This window comes from Oenanthe melanoleuca, chromosome 3 (genome assembly GCF_029582105.1).
Source record: "Oenanthe melanoleuca isolate GR-GAL-2019-014 chromosome 3, OMel1.0, whole genome shotgun sequence".
Taxonomy (NCBI): Eukaryota; Metazoa; Chordata; class Aves; order Passeriformes; family Muscicapidae; genus Oenanthe; species Oenanthe melanoleuca.
Genome location: NC_079336.1, coordinates 13,647,555 through 13,665,021, shown reverse-complemented (window position 1 = coordinate 13,665,021; position 17,467 = coordinate 13,647,555). Strand labels below are relative to the sequence as shown.

Below are 17,467 nucleotides of genomic sequence, written 5' to 3'. Positions count from 1 at the left end.
AAAACCGGTTCCAAAATCTGTTTTTCTGGATGTTAAGCAGTAAGTTCCTGGAAGATTTCAAACAAGGCAGTGATAAACTCTTCAGCAATAAACAAGATGTCAAAATATAGTAAGACTCAACCCTTCCAACCTTCACTGGTTTATTTTAGGAATCAAAAATATGCAAAATGTTCACTGTATTAATTAGATTTTAAAATTATGCAGTAGAATTTGGAAAGTTTAGACTGTCTGAATTCCCTCTAGAAGACTAACTTAATGTATGTGGACATCATTCAACCACACAGTTCCAGAGGCTTTGGAAAGCAGAGGCATTATGTGCTGTGGCTGCATGAGACAGCAGCAGTCAGATGCACAAAAATTTCAGTTTCACAAGAAGTAACTTTAAGGCCGCATCATGCCACACCATTATGATACAGTTCATAACAAAAAAGCATGAAAATACATCCTATCACTGTTCCTTTGGATTTTAAAAGTAAAACCTTCTGTCAAAAATCTATGTTTGTGGTATCTTCTATGCATTTTGACTAAGACCATTACTAAGTAGCAAAAATGTACTAACTAAATAATTCACTGCCATATTATTTGAATAATGGTGATTACGACAAAAATAGTATATATTTAAAGTCTTCAACAGATCTCTATGTACAAGTATTGTGTAAAATTATTAATGAGTTGGTGGAGACATTGTGTACAACTTCAGTATAAGTGAATGAAAACTGTAGCAAGGACTGTGAAAGGCAGCAAGGAGGATTTCGGAAACAGTAATGCTTACACAACAAATACATCACAGAGACAATGTAAACTAGAGCTGAGCTAAGCACCAGAGAAGTGTGACTCAACAGCCTTTTAAATGGAGATAATGGGGAACAACCACAATTAATTTTCAGATGAAATCTGAAATATTCAAGGAAAACATTATACAATCTGTATGCTTGGGATATGATGGGATTTGACTTCACAATTCAAGGTGGCTCCTCCATTCCTCCTTCCACATTAAAAAAACAAAACCAAAAATAAAACTTAAAGCATTTCAACGAAGAGTGATTATTTTCTAGACTACCATTTCTTGAAATTAAATATATTTTATATATCTGACTCAATGATTTCACATACGTATTTACCTACTGGAGACAAAAATAATTCTTTGGAGAAGACAAATAATAATATTAAAATCTTAATTTTGTTTGTTTTTTAATGAAATGGCACAATATAAAGCATTTAAAACCTGTAACAGGATATAACTGCTGGAGAAAGCAAATGCACATCTATGCATGCATATTCTCCATTTCAATCACACCGTTCAACAGGACAAAGATTATAGAAGGTCTAATGAGAGAGGTAAAAAAAAAAGATGATCCCCAGGGTGTGGGCAGTGATTGAAATGTGCAATTGCATTTTAAACATAATTAGCTCCCTAATTGTATAGCCAAATTTAATTAATGCAATTACATGAAATATTAATTACTATTAATTTTAAGAGTATTGTTTTCAATGTTTTGTTCTCTAATTTTAAGAATTAGACAGATCTCAATATGTAATAACTTTGAAAAGTTTCCATCTAGATGCATTGAGAAGTCAAGAGAAGAACTAACAAATCATTGCACCTTGTTAACAGTTAACATTAAATCAATGCAACTGGTACCTCTAAAAAGCCAGATGGATTACTTCTACCTTGTAGATATGGAAAGCTGGAGCTCTCTGTTCTTGTTGCTGTGCTTTTGGCCTTCAACCACAGCCAGCCCAAGAGATCAGCTGGTGTTAGAAAGGAGCTTTGGGATCACAGTATCTTGTTATGTTTCTGTCTAGTATGTTTCCATACACAGCGTTTCCGTAGCAACCAACATGCTCCAAACAATTTGTCATTTTGAATTCTGCCATTCTTTTGTAATCTTCATTATTCCTATGAATGCTCTACAATCAACTCCAATTATGTCCTGTTAATCTCGTAATTCTATTTAATGGGCTGAATAAAATTCTTTGATTCTCTAAATTAAATTGGTTTGGGGAATAAACTCCAAACAAATCTCCTATATATTCTTCATGCTTTCATTCACCCTACATCATATGGTGTAGATTTGTGCTTTTAAAGACATCAAGTAGTTCAGTGGAGTACAGACATGACCAAGAGAGACTAAATAGCACATTCTCCCTTTTTGGCATATTACTGACAAAAGCACTGCAGTTGGTTTTAAGCCCACACACTCATAAATTTCTCTGAACTATATAATGAATTGGCTTTTTCTCTCATCCTAACTCCAGTGCATCCAGACATTTTTGGCACATTCATTAATCAGAGATGTTGAATAGTTTTCCTACCTTTCACTATGCTATGTAAGCTGCCAAATCAACTATTTGGAAGTTTACTCCTGAGAGAACATTTTAAAGGAAACATTGCTTTTAAGATCTTCCCAGTGTTAAACAAAAAACTGCTGCAGGAACTTGCATGCATCTTCTAGGAATGAGATACTAAATCTTTCCGCCGTGGTAGTTATCAGATAGTAAGTACTTATTTTTCTAATTCTAAGCAGCTTGGCTTTTTAGTGGTGGTTTGGGTTTTTGTTTTTTTTTAAATCACATATTCTCTGGTCTGACATGCACTACAGTCAGTTAACCAGCCACAGGTCTGCTTCCACAGTGAGTGCTTTTAGTGAAGACACCATCTTTTGAAGGAGACAATGTTGCTCATAATATTGGGGAAAAAACACCCTCAAGCAAATAAAGTTACTCCTTAAAATTGTAAATAAGATTACTAGAATAGCTCTTTTCCTCACAAGACAGAGCTAAAAAGAGACATTTCTCAAGTCATCTGTGATATACCAGCCATGGCATTGAGAGTCTAATGCTTCCACCAATGTTCTACTACCATGTTCTGACATACATAAAACAAACACTTCATCAGTATTACTACAATTTGTTATTTATCAGACTCCCTACAGGTTTTAAATATTAACACAATGTGAAGTCAGAAAGATACACTGAAACTTGAAGTAGAACACCACTATTTTCACATGAAGTCAACTATCAAATGAAGCCCAAAAGGTAATCAGAGAGTGGCTTCTCAAAGCCTGCGTTACAACCATTACTTAGTTCAAGCACCTTCCCAAAAATATTTCAAAAATATTCCCAAAAATAATTCAAAAGTTACCAAAAGTCTGTCCTTATTCTAACACAGCAGCTTCTATAGCATACCTGCTGTAAAAAGAGAAGCAAACTGCCTTAATACTGTGCAATGACTTCAGCTGGGACTCACTTCACAGGTTTTATTTACCTATGGACATGTGCTGATTGTCTTTCTTTATCCATAAAAAAAAAGAAAGATGCAGATCACATATCATCAGCTGATCTAATGCCTTGCTGACAGTAAGTCAGGAACCACATTCTACTTTGATCATCCACATCTTCCATTCCCTACCACATTTGACTAAGTGCTCTTACCAATTCCTTTGCATAGGTTCTGGGACTCATTAGAACCTTAATGAATTCAATTTACTGTTCAGTGACTCTGTCACTGAACCAGCACAATCTCCCTCACAGACACCATCTTCACAGTTTACACAGTCTAACAAAAATTCCACCCTATCATGATACATGAGAAAGAATAAATTCCTCGCGAAGTTCTTCCCTTGCATTTGTGACTACAGGAGAGGTAGACAAGGCAATGGTAAGTGGGAAACTTCGTAAGTGTCTCAGCCTTCTTTTTAAACAAGGAAAGAACTTCTATACAGCTTTTAACTGTTCCAACATGTTCAGAAATCTGTTTCTCAAAACATAATGGCACTTCTTGCAATACTACAAGCATAGGCCATCAATTGACAAAACTTCCACTACTAACATCGATTAGAGTAACACATGCATTGATTTTAGTATGTATGCAACAGCCCCCCATGGCAATCTAAATTAACAAGTAAGAACCACCAAAAATAAGCTAAAAATGCCAAGTCCCTGCATGTCCCCTTCTCAGTTTCTCTTGATGGGACAGGAAAATTCCTCAACTGTGTAGGATCTTGCCTCTCATGCTTTTAAGTGGCTGGGAACAACAGAGTTCTTACAGGACACACCAGATGCCAAGGAATGTTACAGCATAAATACAATCATTAAAACAAAACATACTGGAGGATAACCTGTATTTTAGGGAAATTTGACACATGCTACAGATGCAAAGGTAATGGCAAATACAGCTCTTTGTCTACCTTACATGACTGACAAACTACCGGAAATGTAGTAATGTGTGAATTTCTAATAACTCCCTCCATTGCAGCTTAACTGCTTTTTGCAAAACTGGGAGGAAGACTTCTCTGTGAGTTTATGCAAGTACTGCCAGACAACACAAAGGGAAGGAAAAGCAGCTACCTGTTAGGAATGTGCAGCTCCTCCAGACAGATAATAAAGATAAGCTCACCATAAACCAACTTCGTTGCAAAGCATAAAGCTAAAGAAATTTTGTATAACTCAGGAAATAATTTTAAGTAGAAAGCAGCTTCTAAATAAATGCTCAAAAGCTTTCACAAATCTGATAGTTTTATTGACTTCTACGGTCTTCTGCGATAGAAACCTTAGATCTTCGAAACTCACTATTTATGCACAAAATAGTTATAACTCACAACATGTTTAAATTCTGAGTGCAAAACAGAGGATGAGAATACAGTTACCCTGTACCTCCAAATGTAATGAAGACTTAGTTGAAATTATTACACAGAGAAAACTCTCACATGCTTTGTCTTTTCTGATCCAAAAGCTAAAACACTCTAGTTCTTATTACATGCTGATAGACATGTAGCATAGTTCAAAACTTCCTTTCAGCAATTACACATTTTCATTATCTGTGACTGCCTCTCTCTTCACCGACTGAAGCTAAGCAACTGCAACTCTAAATTTTCAGCAATCAAGTGAAGAATAGATGGCCCAAGGCAAAGAACAAATCCAAGTTAGGAAATAAAAAATATCTTTCAGATACTCAAGACTTAACAAAAGGAGAGCACAGCCCCCTCTCAAAACACATTTCTTAAAATAAGAACTCAAGAACAGAAGGTCCATTACCACCAATTGCTTGAGAAACAGTAACAACACTAAAAAGCATGTGATTCTTCTATCAATGGTCAGAGCAATCACCTGGTATAATTCCATACAACTTCTGCTTTTAAGAGTGTTCTCCTGTGCTCTATGAAGAGTTTGACATAAAACTCTATGTATGACTTTACAGTCAGTGTGCTGCTGTCTGCAAAAAATACTGAAGAAGTGCTGCCTAGTACACTAACAGCCACAACAGCATTAAGCAGGGCTCATACAACTTCCTAATCTAGACATGATGTCAAACTAGTACATCATTAGCACCAGAAAACATCTAAAACAAGTTTTACAGGAAGATCAGAAATTGTTTCCTGATTATCACACATTGGTGTTTTCCTTCTATATATATGTGATAAGTAGTACTGTCTCTCTCAGCCAGCACATGGGAAATGAAGGATATCCTTTGTTGGGAGTAAGCCCAGGGTGTTATTTTTCAGTTTGAAAGTGTTTAGGTTAGAAGTAGGAAGCTCACATTTCTGCTTGTGAAGATAAACAACTTTTTTCCTATGCTTGTAAATACTGTGAGATAGGTAATGCATCATTCACCAGACTTTTTTTTTTTTTTTTTTTTTTTTTTTTTTTTTTTTTGTGTAAAGGATTAGACTGCTCTGGATGAAAAACACAATTTTGCAAGATTGAAATATCAAGACTTAGAATTAGTTTAAAGGCCAAAGATACACTCAAGTACCTTTTTATGAATGGAAACTTTCTTCTTTTGACACTTGGCAACCCTCAAGCTCAACCGTAGTATGTTACTTCACAACAACCCTTCTTTCCAGTCATTTTACAGTTTTCAAAATGAACAAACTAACATTAAGACCAAAATTTTCCATTCTACGTCACAACTACTATTTTATTTTACAACAGTTTTTTCCCAGACTATGAAATGTTTTTTGACATTATCTATTGTTTCAGGATAGAAAAAAATCTCTCAGCACAAGCCAGTTTCATGGTTGCCTTCCACTTTACCAAAAACATGTTAGGGAAGGGCTGAACAAGATGAACAACTATTTTCTAAAAAACACAGCCACATCATATGATCTTCAAGACAACATTTGAGGCAGCACTTATGCAGAATGACCTAATACTGCCAGTCTGAAGACTAGAAAACATTCTAGAAGAAATAAAAATCTTGCACTCTACTGCTAATCTGTTCTATTAGTGTCAAAATTCCAAACACAAATATAATAAGAATTGCATCATCTGCTTCATAGCTTTTACCACATAAGCTAAAAATCTATACAGAATGTCTCACTGTAACTAACTTCACCCACAAACTATTTGAATGACAGCTGACTATACAGAACACTGGCCCCAAAGGCATGAAGTACAAGGCGTGGACAGGTAGGTTTGTATTCCTATCATATAAAGACCCAAAAGAGAAAAAAAAACAATCAGTAGATCTAAAACAGATAAGAATGTAAATCTCAGAGTGATAAAACTGTTCTGAAAGGCTCATAGAGCTAAGTGGAGAGTATAACACAGGGGAAACCTCCCACACCTCATAAAGTGAAAAATGACAGTCTGTAAAGACAGGTCATAACCTCTTGCATAGAACTAGTGAGAGCACCCTATCACAGACTGACAGAAAATACTGAGATATTTCAGATAAATGTTTTTTCTGTCTGTGAGTGAACTGAATAAAACTTTGGTCAACACGGCCATTTGGAAGCAGCTCATCTGGATACCTATGATCAAAGCATATTCATCCCTAATTTACATTCTAGAACTACTCCAAACAAATATCCAGAAAGAAACACAGGGGATGAACTAAGGTATTAAAAAACTGCTTTCGTTTGTATTTCCTTCAGTCCAAGTTCCCGCTACAGATTTGTTTCACCAAATAACAACAGCATTAAATGAAAACATGTAAGCTAATAGGATTTGTTGCCTTAATCAGTGATTATGTTATTTCAGGGTTAACCACTAAGGAAAAACTGATTTTTCTCACGTTTTCTAAAACTATTTTTTTATAAATCCAAGAAAAAACATTTTTTTAAGGATAAACATTTTTGATGCATATTCAAAACAAAAAGATGCTAAAACAGTAATTAAACCAGACTAGAGGTTTAAAAAAAAACAAAACAAAAACCAAGAGTAAAGGGAAAACAAATTCAGTTAAAGAATGTGTGAAAGACAAGAAGTACCAGCAACGGCTGGTTTAGCTGAAAAACCACTCAATTTTAAGAGGACAAAATTCATGATATTTCTAGCAATAAGGACAGTCACATGTGCAAAGTAGGTATTGTATTAAAAACAGAACCCTTATACTCTTGGAGAAACTGAATCATCAAGTAGTCAAGAAATACTTGCTCTTGAAACATTTCCAGTTTATAACTCCAACAGCCCTGAACTAGGAGAGTGCTAGGATATCAAATTATTTTCCAAAACCACCTGAAAAGAAGCCAGAGATGCTCCAGGATTTATTTTTTCTTAAAGAGCTTAATATCTTCACTATACCAAAAGTACATTGCTTCTAGCCTCAACAGGGAGTGTTCTGCCAAGACTGCAGGAAAGTAAAAAAAATCCAGAACACAGAATATTACACTCAATTAATTACATGCTTAATTGCTCTCTTCTCTTAACAGCCTAATGAATACAGCAAGCTTCAGTTTCAGTATATTCATGTAGCCCAAATTTACAAGTCCAATAAATGAGACAGGACTGATTTGCAACATCTGTGCTAAGATCAGACATGTTTGTGTAACCAGAAGTAAACATTCAGACTAACACCTTTGGCCCTTTGCTCCCCACCCAGAGCACCCAGGAGTTGGCATGTGGGGGGTTTTCTGTACAACCTGCAAAGAGAACGTTGTATGGCATGCAACATGAGAGCCCCAATTAAACTTAAAGAGAATCTGACTCATCTTATATCCCAGGCCAATGGACCACCGTGTGTCAGTGGAACTTCTGCCTCTCTTCACTTCTTTAGCCAGGACCTGGTTGCACTATTGAATCAACTTATGTTTCTGAGTCAGTAGTCTAAAAACTATCCCAAGGCACATACAACTTTCATTTCAACCTTCCCGAGGCACACATCAAAGTGATGTACCAGGAAGCCAGCTGGCAAGAAGCAGGTTCCAAATGTTTGCATAAACTGCAAGTTAGCTATTAAACCAATGGCAAACAGCCCAATTCCAGTCAGGAATTCAGAGGCACTTGCCCTCATTACAGCCCAACAAAATAAAATAAAGTCTCTAAGCTAAGCCACTCAAGATGTTACCCATGTAACACAAACTTTTCATTTCAATGGTGAGATTCAATTTGCTTTTTGCTCACTCTGCATTGTGTACCTAGATAAGGTATCTTGCTATTTAAAAGCAAATATCCTATCCTTTCTAGAAAACCAAAAAATCACCTTGCATTTCCTCTACTTACAGCTTTGCACACAAAGGAAAAAACTGGAGTGATTTTTTACTTTTTGATCCGAAATGCAGTATTCTCAGACATTCCTAGTCTCAGCTGTCATACCTATCCTGATGAAACTTCTGCAGGAAAAGCTGATGCATGCCATTTCTTTCACAGGCAATATTATGATACTCAATGTATCATAATCTTTTATAATCCTGAAGTTCAGGAGACAGTAATTTTTTGGGTTTGAAATAGAAATTTAGCTTTGGCATTAACAACAGAGAGAACGGGCACACGTACACAGATAATCAGTCAGACATGAGCTCAGCCAGAGCACATTCCAAGCTGGCCGGACACGAGCCAGCTCCAGTTCACCAGTCATGAGCTGTGTTAGCACAGCACTGTGCCCACACTAATAAAACCTGCTGAGAGGCTGGGTATGCTGGGCTGGGCACAGTCCTGCACTGTCTGGCCAATTCCAACCAGGGACAGGGATGCTGGGTCTGTCTGCTCCCATCTATGCACATACTGCTCTGCAAGACTCCCACCACTGTGAATGTCTGTCTCCTTCAGAGTACAGCACTATACTATCCTCCTGGATCATAGCCATGGCAATTCCTTATAGCTGTTCCAATAAGCATTTAAAACGAGAATAATTATTAGCACTACAGGCCAATGATGGGCACAGGCAACTGAATGGACTTTATTTACATAATTGTCCTTTACAGCTAATAGCATTCCTCCCAGGCATTTATTCTGTTATGGAATTTAACAAGACTTATAACTCAGTTCCTGTCAACATCTCAAAGACAAAGGACACATTTTTAGTTGTATTCAAGTCTACCTTAAAGTAAACAAATAAAGAGAAAATTAATTTACTCATTATAAAAACTGTGAATTCTAGTTTTTAGAAAAAAGGTGGAAAATAACACCATGAAAAGAGATCAAATAATAAATTTCTTTTAAATTTTGCTCCAAAGACCCATGTAACTAAACTTAACTTTGCCTGTGCAAGGAAATTAGTAAGTCTTCCAAGGATGGAAAAAAAACATGTATTAATCATCTACTGACAGAGAAACCAAAGGACAGGTGTGCAACTCTGAGCTCAAATAACTAGCCTGGAAGATCAAGGAATAAAACTGTAACATGACTGCGTTAATAACATTAAGTTTTCCTTAATAAAAAATGCCCTGGAGCAGTTGAAGGCTGACACAAGTCCTCCATTTTATATTTTCTTCATTTAAAAGGTAGATTAAAAAATAAACAAAACAGCCAACAAAAACGGATTTAGTGAGCTACATACTTGATTTTTAGGAAATGCAGTAAAATTACACAATACTGGGCTGTGCCAGACCCTTCAGTCTTGCCTGTAAAAAGGCACAGGGTAAAAAAGTCAGACCAGAGTGTGAGATTTCTGGCTCTATTTCAAAGTAACTTCTTCTCACTACTATTTAACTTTTCTATTGTCTAAAGTAAGCATTACATGTTTTGAAATGAACTACAGATGGTCAACTAAAAAAGGAACAACAAACTTAAAGCCATTGACACAAACTGGAGAAGTTTAGCTTATTTGAAAAGCAAATTTAGTTTGTGCAGTAGCCTCTGAAAAAAAATTATATTTTTTTGTATATAACCATACCTTAATAATAAAACTTATATTTGGATTTATGCTTTAACATTCATCATTCGGGTCCATTTGTATATTCGTGTCACTGTGAATGTAAAATCTATAAAAAGGTATCATCCAAACAAGTTTAGGCAGACTCAGGTAACAAAAATCAGGGGATGGTGACACAGGAAGATGGTTTAGGGCAAGATTTATGTTAATATTCATTGGAATAGCCTGCATGCTGTAAAAATACTAGATAGCATTAGTTAGTATTTAAGTTTGCAATATTGTCTCTAAGTATGATCTGAAATCTAACACAGAGTGCTTCTATTTCTTAACTAAAAATTAATTGTCTAACTTCAGAACTAAAAATTCAAATACTCACAGAGGATTCTATGAGAATAAGATTTTTGTGAGTGAAAGCAAAAAGTAAGTATTTTTCATTTTGATTTACAATATGTGCAAGAATACTCAACGTAATACTAGCTTGAACAAGTTGTAACAAACGTTCATCACTGGTGACAATCAGGACAATGAAATAACTTTTTGGCTAAGTTGGATGTGAACCTCTAATAGCTGACTTACAGCTGTCAGGTTCATGTATCATGTACACCTGCATAAAAAATCTCAGTGCACAATCTTCAGAGAGAAGTTGAACATTACCTTTAGTGACAGAAGGAATGCTTTTTCCATCTGGATTATTTAAACTGACTAACTAGTACATTCCAGTCTTAAAAACACATCAGACTTTGAAAATATGTGAGTTTCTATTCCCTAATCCATTAATTAAAAAAGATGATAGAGAAAAAAATGCTTGGAGAGCTACTCTCTCAACCTTACAAAGGATGAGGTAAACGGAAAGAAAGTGTTCAGCTTCTAACTACAGCTAATATTTTGCCATAAATACAAAAATATTTATTGTCCCCCTTTGTTATCCAAAGCATGAAACAGTGCAGTTAACAAAACGTGAGTTGGTTAGAGCTGAACTACAGAAACAGGCAATTCACATCCAAAGAACAACCTGACATAACTCATGTATAAAATACCACATCTCTCTAAATGTAAAAAATCTAATAATGTAGGTAAATATATCAGACGACTATGTCACTGTACACCCCATACTAAAGGCACTAACAAAATATTTCACAACAAAGCAAAGTTATTATTTTGAAAAACATAGTCCCTATTTAGGAATTCTTTCTCATCAGTTATCAAAAACAGCTTCACCTGAATTTTCTGCAGCTACTAACCAGTTTTGAAACTGGTAGCAAATGGCAAATTGTTTTTTAAGTAATTCAATATGTTACATTAATAAATTATGGTTAAACTACATTTATTTTATTGTGACAACTCAAGGCAATGTAGATATGAATTTCAAACAATTGTGTCTTTAGGAGCAATATCAGCGACAACTTGTACTACTTACTGGTATATAATAGATATTCATTTTAGGGGCTTCATTGGCAGTCATTAGCATTCCTAAAAAGAGATTTCCACAGTAAAAAATATTGATCAGAAGAAGATAATACTATTTTTTTAGGAAGTTCATAAAGTACATATTCTTGGTTTGCAATGGACATTAATCAAGACCTGTAATAAATTGCTGCATGAAATACCATGGTAAGAAAGGTGTGATATCTGCATAATTAATAAAGCTTAATTTTCTATATATTCATTCCCTTTCGTCCTCTATCTTAATTGTTCAGCACCACTTTAAGCAACATTAAGCTCTGACAAGTGCAGGCTGCCAACTTTCATAACAAATGTAAACAATTCATCCCTTAATACTATTCAGAACAAGTCCAGTTAGTATTGCAGTTAAAAACTACATTGGACATAAAATTGCATTATTAATACATTGGTATTAGTACATGTGGTTATTCGTTTTATTTTTAAACACACACCTAAACAGAGGCATAAATTATAACATGGTTTATACCTTCATTCATATTTTATCTTGGGAAATAAAGACAACAGCAGCTTCTCAACCCAAAATGAGATATAGGATACTGTGGCTTCAAAAGGAATAGTACTAGTGCTATAACCAAGCAGGGCAAATGTAAAATTTGAAGTATCTATGAATATACCCAAGAAACACTACAAATAAGGGGTTTACATACTCTGAATATAAAAAAATACTGTAGGAATACTAAAATCTGTGGAAAATCTCCTACTGCCACAAGACTTCATGTAAGTTCAAAATTAAAAGCACTCTCAATTTCTTTCTACATAAAAAAGTAGTAAGAACATTTGCCACGTACTTTTATGTTTATCTCAATTTTGTCTTTTCCATGTAGCTGATCAACAGGTAATACCAGAGACTGATTATGAAGAAGAAAAGTGCCATCAAATTAGATAACATTCTGATCTGAAAGAGCAGTAACATATGCCACTGAGACTATGAATAATTGGGTCAATTACTACACACCCAGAGGGTAGAAATATAATTTACACCCAACTAGAGGAATGCAATTAACATGGGTGGAGTAATCCTTCCTACCTAATCCTTTTATTATAAATATACAATGCAGCTGGACTTATCGCGTCAGAAAACAGGGGGCTTGCTTTCCCAGCAAAGCAAGATATTTGTGAAAGCTTAGTCAGCAAACAGGCAAAAAACTGTGCCTGGAAAGGTTTGCAGGCAATTTAAGGAAAAAGCAAGAATTTATAGCAGGTAAATGAATATATATACACACACACACACAGAGTACTCCAATATAGTATACAAGTTTCACGCTCCCCTACCAGCATACTCAATACTATTCCAAAAGACAAAGCATCTTTCCATTGACTGAATAGGAATCATTAGAAATAAAGACAGAAATAAATTCTGCAGGTGCTTCAAAGATGACAGCAAAGTAAAACCTCCTCTTTAAGAGTCTGCCACCAATAATTAAAGGAGAACAAAACCAGACTTTGGAACAGTATATGAGTGTGTACAAGAAGGGAAATAGAAGAATGAAAGAAAGTTAACAATTCTGAAACGAGAAGTCTATTCCACACATTTTTATTGCTTCAGCTTGTTAGTTTTAATCAATTCTTATGGGAAGAGAGACCACACCCTAAAAAACCACATAATAGCCTAGTTTGATTACTGTAGAAGAGAGCCTTTTTTCAGAAGTTTTAGTAAGACCTTCTTTGGAAAATGGTGTGCAATACAGTATCATGAATGTAAAAGAATGAAAACAGGAGTACGAAGTGATAATATGTGGGAGCAGCAGCTTTAGAAAATGCAGATTTCTACCCCTTAATTTTTCTTACAGTAATTGAAACAAATGAGGCACAGAATTCTGTACACTGAAGATACTGTCAAGTTTAATTTACATTCTATAACTTAAATTGACTAAAGGCTACTTTCTTCCCTTAGCCCCATTCTGCTCATGTGTGATCAGAGGAAGATATTAAGACTATTAAGAGATCCACTAAAGTTTGTCATCATGTAGTTTGGTCAAAGATACAAGAGGGTTTGCATCCCAGGAAAGGTACTAATACTGATGCTGATTGGTAAAACAATTTAATTAAAAATAGCCAACTATGACAAAACTATCACCAAAAAAAAAAAAAACAAGTACACAGCATCCTGATCTTGAGTTTGCCATAACTGATAGAATTATAGAGTCATAGAACATTTTGGTTTGGATGAGATTCCCACAGGCTCAATTCTCAACCTTGTCCAATTATCACATCCCTCAGCTTGGTGTTGCCTGCCAGTTTGCAGAGGGTACAGTCAATCCCACTATCTACATAATTAAGGAAGATATTAAATAAAACTTGTCCCAGTACAGAGCCCTAAGGGACACCACCTGTCACTGACTTCCATTTGGACACTGAACTGTTGACTACTACACTTCTGGATGAGACTGTTCAACCAATTCCTCACCCCCTGAACAGTCCACCCATCAAATCCTTATCTCTCCAATAAGGGTGAAAACGAGGTTTTGCCTTTCTGAGCAGCAGTGACAAGAAGTGTTAAAACACAAGCTGGCAAAGATCCCCTGGGCTTCCTGTGCCATGCATCTAGCAGGGCTCTGAGAATATGGCACCTGTAAGAGCCAAACCCATACTCATACTGCAATCACGTTGTATTTCCAACTTTCTACAACTGCAAGCCTGTCTTACTGAAAGCATTTCTTTATTTTCAAATCTTCAGTCACGATTAATTCTTAAATTCTGGACAAGCATGAGGTGGTTCTAAGCATCTTAAATGCTGGACCAACAGTATTTATGATAAACATGTGATGTACCACCTCTTACCCTAGATCTCTCAATTTCCACTGCAACATGCTCTAGTTTTTGCCTCACTGTCTCCATGCGACTATAAAATACAACCCAGTTTCCTTCCCACAACAGTTCTTAAAAAACCATCAACCTGTCCCCTACAGACAATAAGAAAAGCAGGACTGATTTAAGCAGGAGATGTGGGACACAGAACTGGACTGCACAATCTTGATCTCAATCACAGACACATGAAAAGCAATGTCCAACAGCAACATAAGGGAGATGTGTGCATTCAATTCTTTGTGCTACAAGATTCATCCTGCAGAGTCTCATGAAAAATCTTTTCTGCAAAAGCACGAGGCATGTCCACATACCACAGAGGCTACAGAGCATCCACAGCTGAGTAATGCCCATCCTTGACATAATCAAACTTGACTTGACCGCAGCAACCTGATCAGACTCAAAGCTGGATCTAATTTCATGCTGGCCATGCATTGAGTAGGAAACACACAACTCCCAGGAGTCCCTTCCAACCTAAATTACACTGTGATTCTACACTGACAAGTAACTTTTTTCTGTTCCACTCCCTGGTGTGAGCTCTTCATTGATGCTGTGTGGACATCAATTTGCTGCCAAGTTCTCTTTTAAATGGAACCAATAAGCTCACAGGGGAAGCCTGGGTGAAATACTGAAAATAATTCACTCCAATGATCGCTCTCTCAGTAGTCACCATGGATGAGGGTTTATCTGTCTCCAGGGTACAGAGTCCAACCTGTTACCACGCAGTAATTCTCAAATACACACACATGAACTCCTACATTCAACCAGGGCACATGGCATGTACTCCCACAAGGTCAAAAATGCCCAGTGTCTTATGAGGGAAGAGTATTTAATTGCTCATCTTACAAAAAAAAAAAAAAAAAAAAACACCTCAACACATTCTTAACTGAAGTTGGCAGAAAAGACAAAGATAAGTTTTAACTTGCTAGAAATCTCAAACTCAGTTATCTAAAATCTTAGATTTGAGCTGCTAGCTCAAATGAATCAAAGTTGCTCTGTCTTTACTGCTACCTCTCTCTAAAATTAGGATAATATTATCCTAATAACAGTTTGCAACATAGGCAATGTCTATTTCAAGACTTTTGACTGTGCCATCTTAGTGGCCCTAACTTAGTGCATCTTTTACAGTACTACTTTCTAAAAAGGAAGGTGTCACACCCTACTTAAGAACTAAAGCAACTCATACTAAGCAAGAAAATTAAGTCCAGTTGCAATCTGAAGCATAACCAAATCTGAAGTATAAGCCAAATACAACCACCGCTTCGCAAAATATTCTTACTCAAAAATTAAGCCCTGGAAACCTTGGCTAAAAGTGATCCTCAGTTTTGATCTCTAAACATAACAGTTACAAAAACCATGCAAATTTGTGTATTTAGGAATCTACACTTCAAACCAAAGTATTCAACCTAGGGGATGGCATAATTTAAGTGCTGTATTTAACTTAAGGAAAGATCAAATCCTTGAAATACTTGAAAAAAAATCTGTAAACTTGCTGTAAAATGATTTTTCCTACCTCTAGAAAGCAAGCTCTAACTCATCTGGGACTTACTCAAGACAATAGGCTAAAATTCCTATTCTTATGAAATGAGTCACTTCAGATATTTGAAAGAGTAAAAGAGGTCAATCACTCAATTAACAGCACAGCAGTTTCATACTGCAAAGAGGCTCCAATGCAATACAGATGCAAAGGAAACAGGGACACTAACTGACAAATAAACCTTTATTCTGAGTTCTGCCATAAGGAGGAAAGTAGACCTAAATTGTATCACTTAAACAGAAATAGAGACCACACCTTGGGCTAACAAGCTTTTCCTTTTGAATTAAGCAAGACATTAATATACTTAACATACCTGAATTTGGATAAAGGCAGACATCATTTATATCATATTCTGGCTCCATTGAAGTAAATATCTTTCCCTGAAATTGTAGGAAGAAAATAAATCATAAAGAACTTCAAGCAATGTAATTAAATTCAGTAAATCTAAACATTAATAATAACTACTATAGAAGCTAAGAAACACGATGGAATAAAGATGGAACAGATTTTGCAGAACAATAAAATGTTATTAATATCTGAACATAACACAAAGAACTCAGTATTATATTTTATCTCTGATTTGATCTCTTACAAGGAAGTGCAGCCTACTCATAATTGAAGACACAGCAATGTACAGTGGCAGCTCTGATTTCTCAGCTTACACTTCTGTGTCGAAAATATATTTCAGATTCACTTTATTTTTATTTTGCAAAAGTGAGGCTGAGGTCCACAAGCCCCTGGCACATTATCAGTGTAACCCTCACTTCCTTTAACTCTGATCGTGGTAGTTTTAAAAAATTTTACATTGCTAAGTATGATTAGCTGAAAAAAATGGATTAGGAGTGGAATTTGAATCTGGAGCTTGGCTCTTGCACCATACTAATGTCTACATGAAATGAAATATAGCTCAGCACTTCATCTATGATTTATAAACTCAGTATTAAAGAGGTCTTGATATAAAATAAAAGCAAGAGCATGCAGTTGTATGTAGCTTAGATCAGAATCGAAGTTATAAAGGTTACTTAAGAAAGAGGTAAAAGCAGGAAATGTTCTCAAAATAATAAGAATTGGAACACAGTCTGAAAAACCCAGACAAAATACAGGTGCTCTTATAAGCCAACACATAAAACAGCCAGTAAAGGAAGAGTCTCTAACAACTGGACGACCTACTCTGAACATGAGACTACATGCCTACACAATTCTAAATGACGGACAGGAACAAGGCAAATTTTGATCCTGTTCCTCTTTTTTTCTTTCCCTGCAGCAATCCCACCTACCTTTCCGGGCCTTTCCTTTCCCTCCCAGTTACATGCTGCTACTCCACCCACCTCTGGTCTCTCCCTGATGATTAAGAAGAGCCCTCCTCCACCCCGGCCTCAGCAGACAAAAGCCTGGTGCTCCCCACCCCAAGGCACGTCTCAGCATGGGGCTACTCTGGTATCAAAGCCATATGCTCTCCACCCCAGTCTGCCTCTGTGCTTGGTTCCCAGCCAGAGATAGTCAGGAACCAGCATCTGGGAGAGGTGGAGCCAGCTGGAACATACTCTAGGAAAGAGTCCAAAGCTATCTTTGCCTTCCGGTGGTGAGAAACCCTCCCTTTTCCCACCAGAGGCCACCTGACAAAC

The 17,467-nt window shown here is 36.2% G+C and overlaps 1 protein-coding gene across 1 annotated transcript in view; it reads right to left on the bottom strand.

Annotated features, from left to right (window-relative positions):
• NOL10 (nucleolar protein 10) overlaps positions 1-17,467 on the bottom strand; it is a 46,617-nt gene that overhangs the window by 15,655 nt on the left and 13,495 nt on the right. The window contains exons 12-13 of the mRNA XM_056487858.1: positions 16,156-16,222; positions 11,454-11,506 (exon numbers count right to left, since the gene is read on the bottom strand). Coding sequence (XP_056343833.1) covers positions 11,454-11,506; positions 16,156-16,222 — 120 coding nt within the window. The remainder of the gene's footprint in view (positions 1-11,453; positions 11,507-16,155; positions 16,223-17,467) is intronic.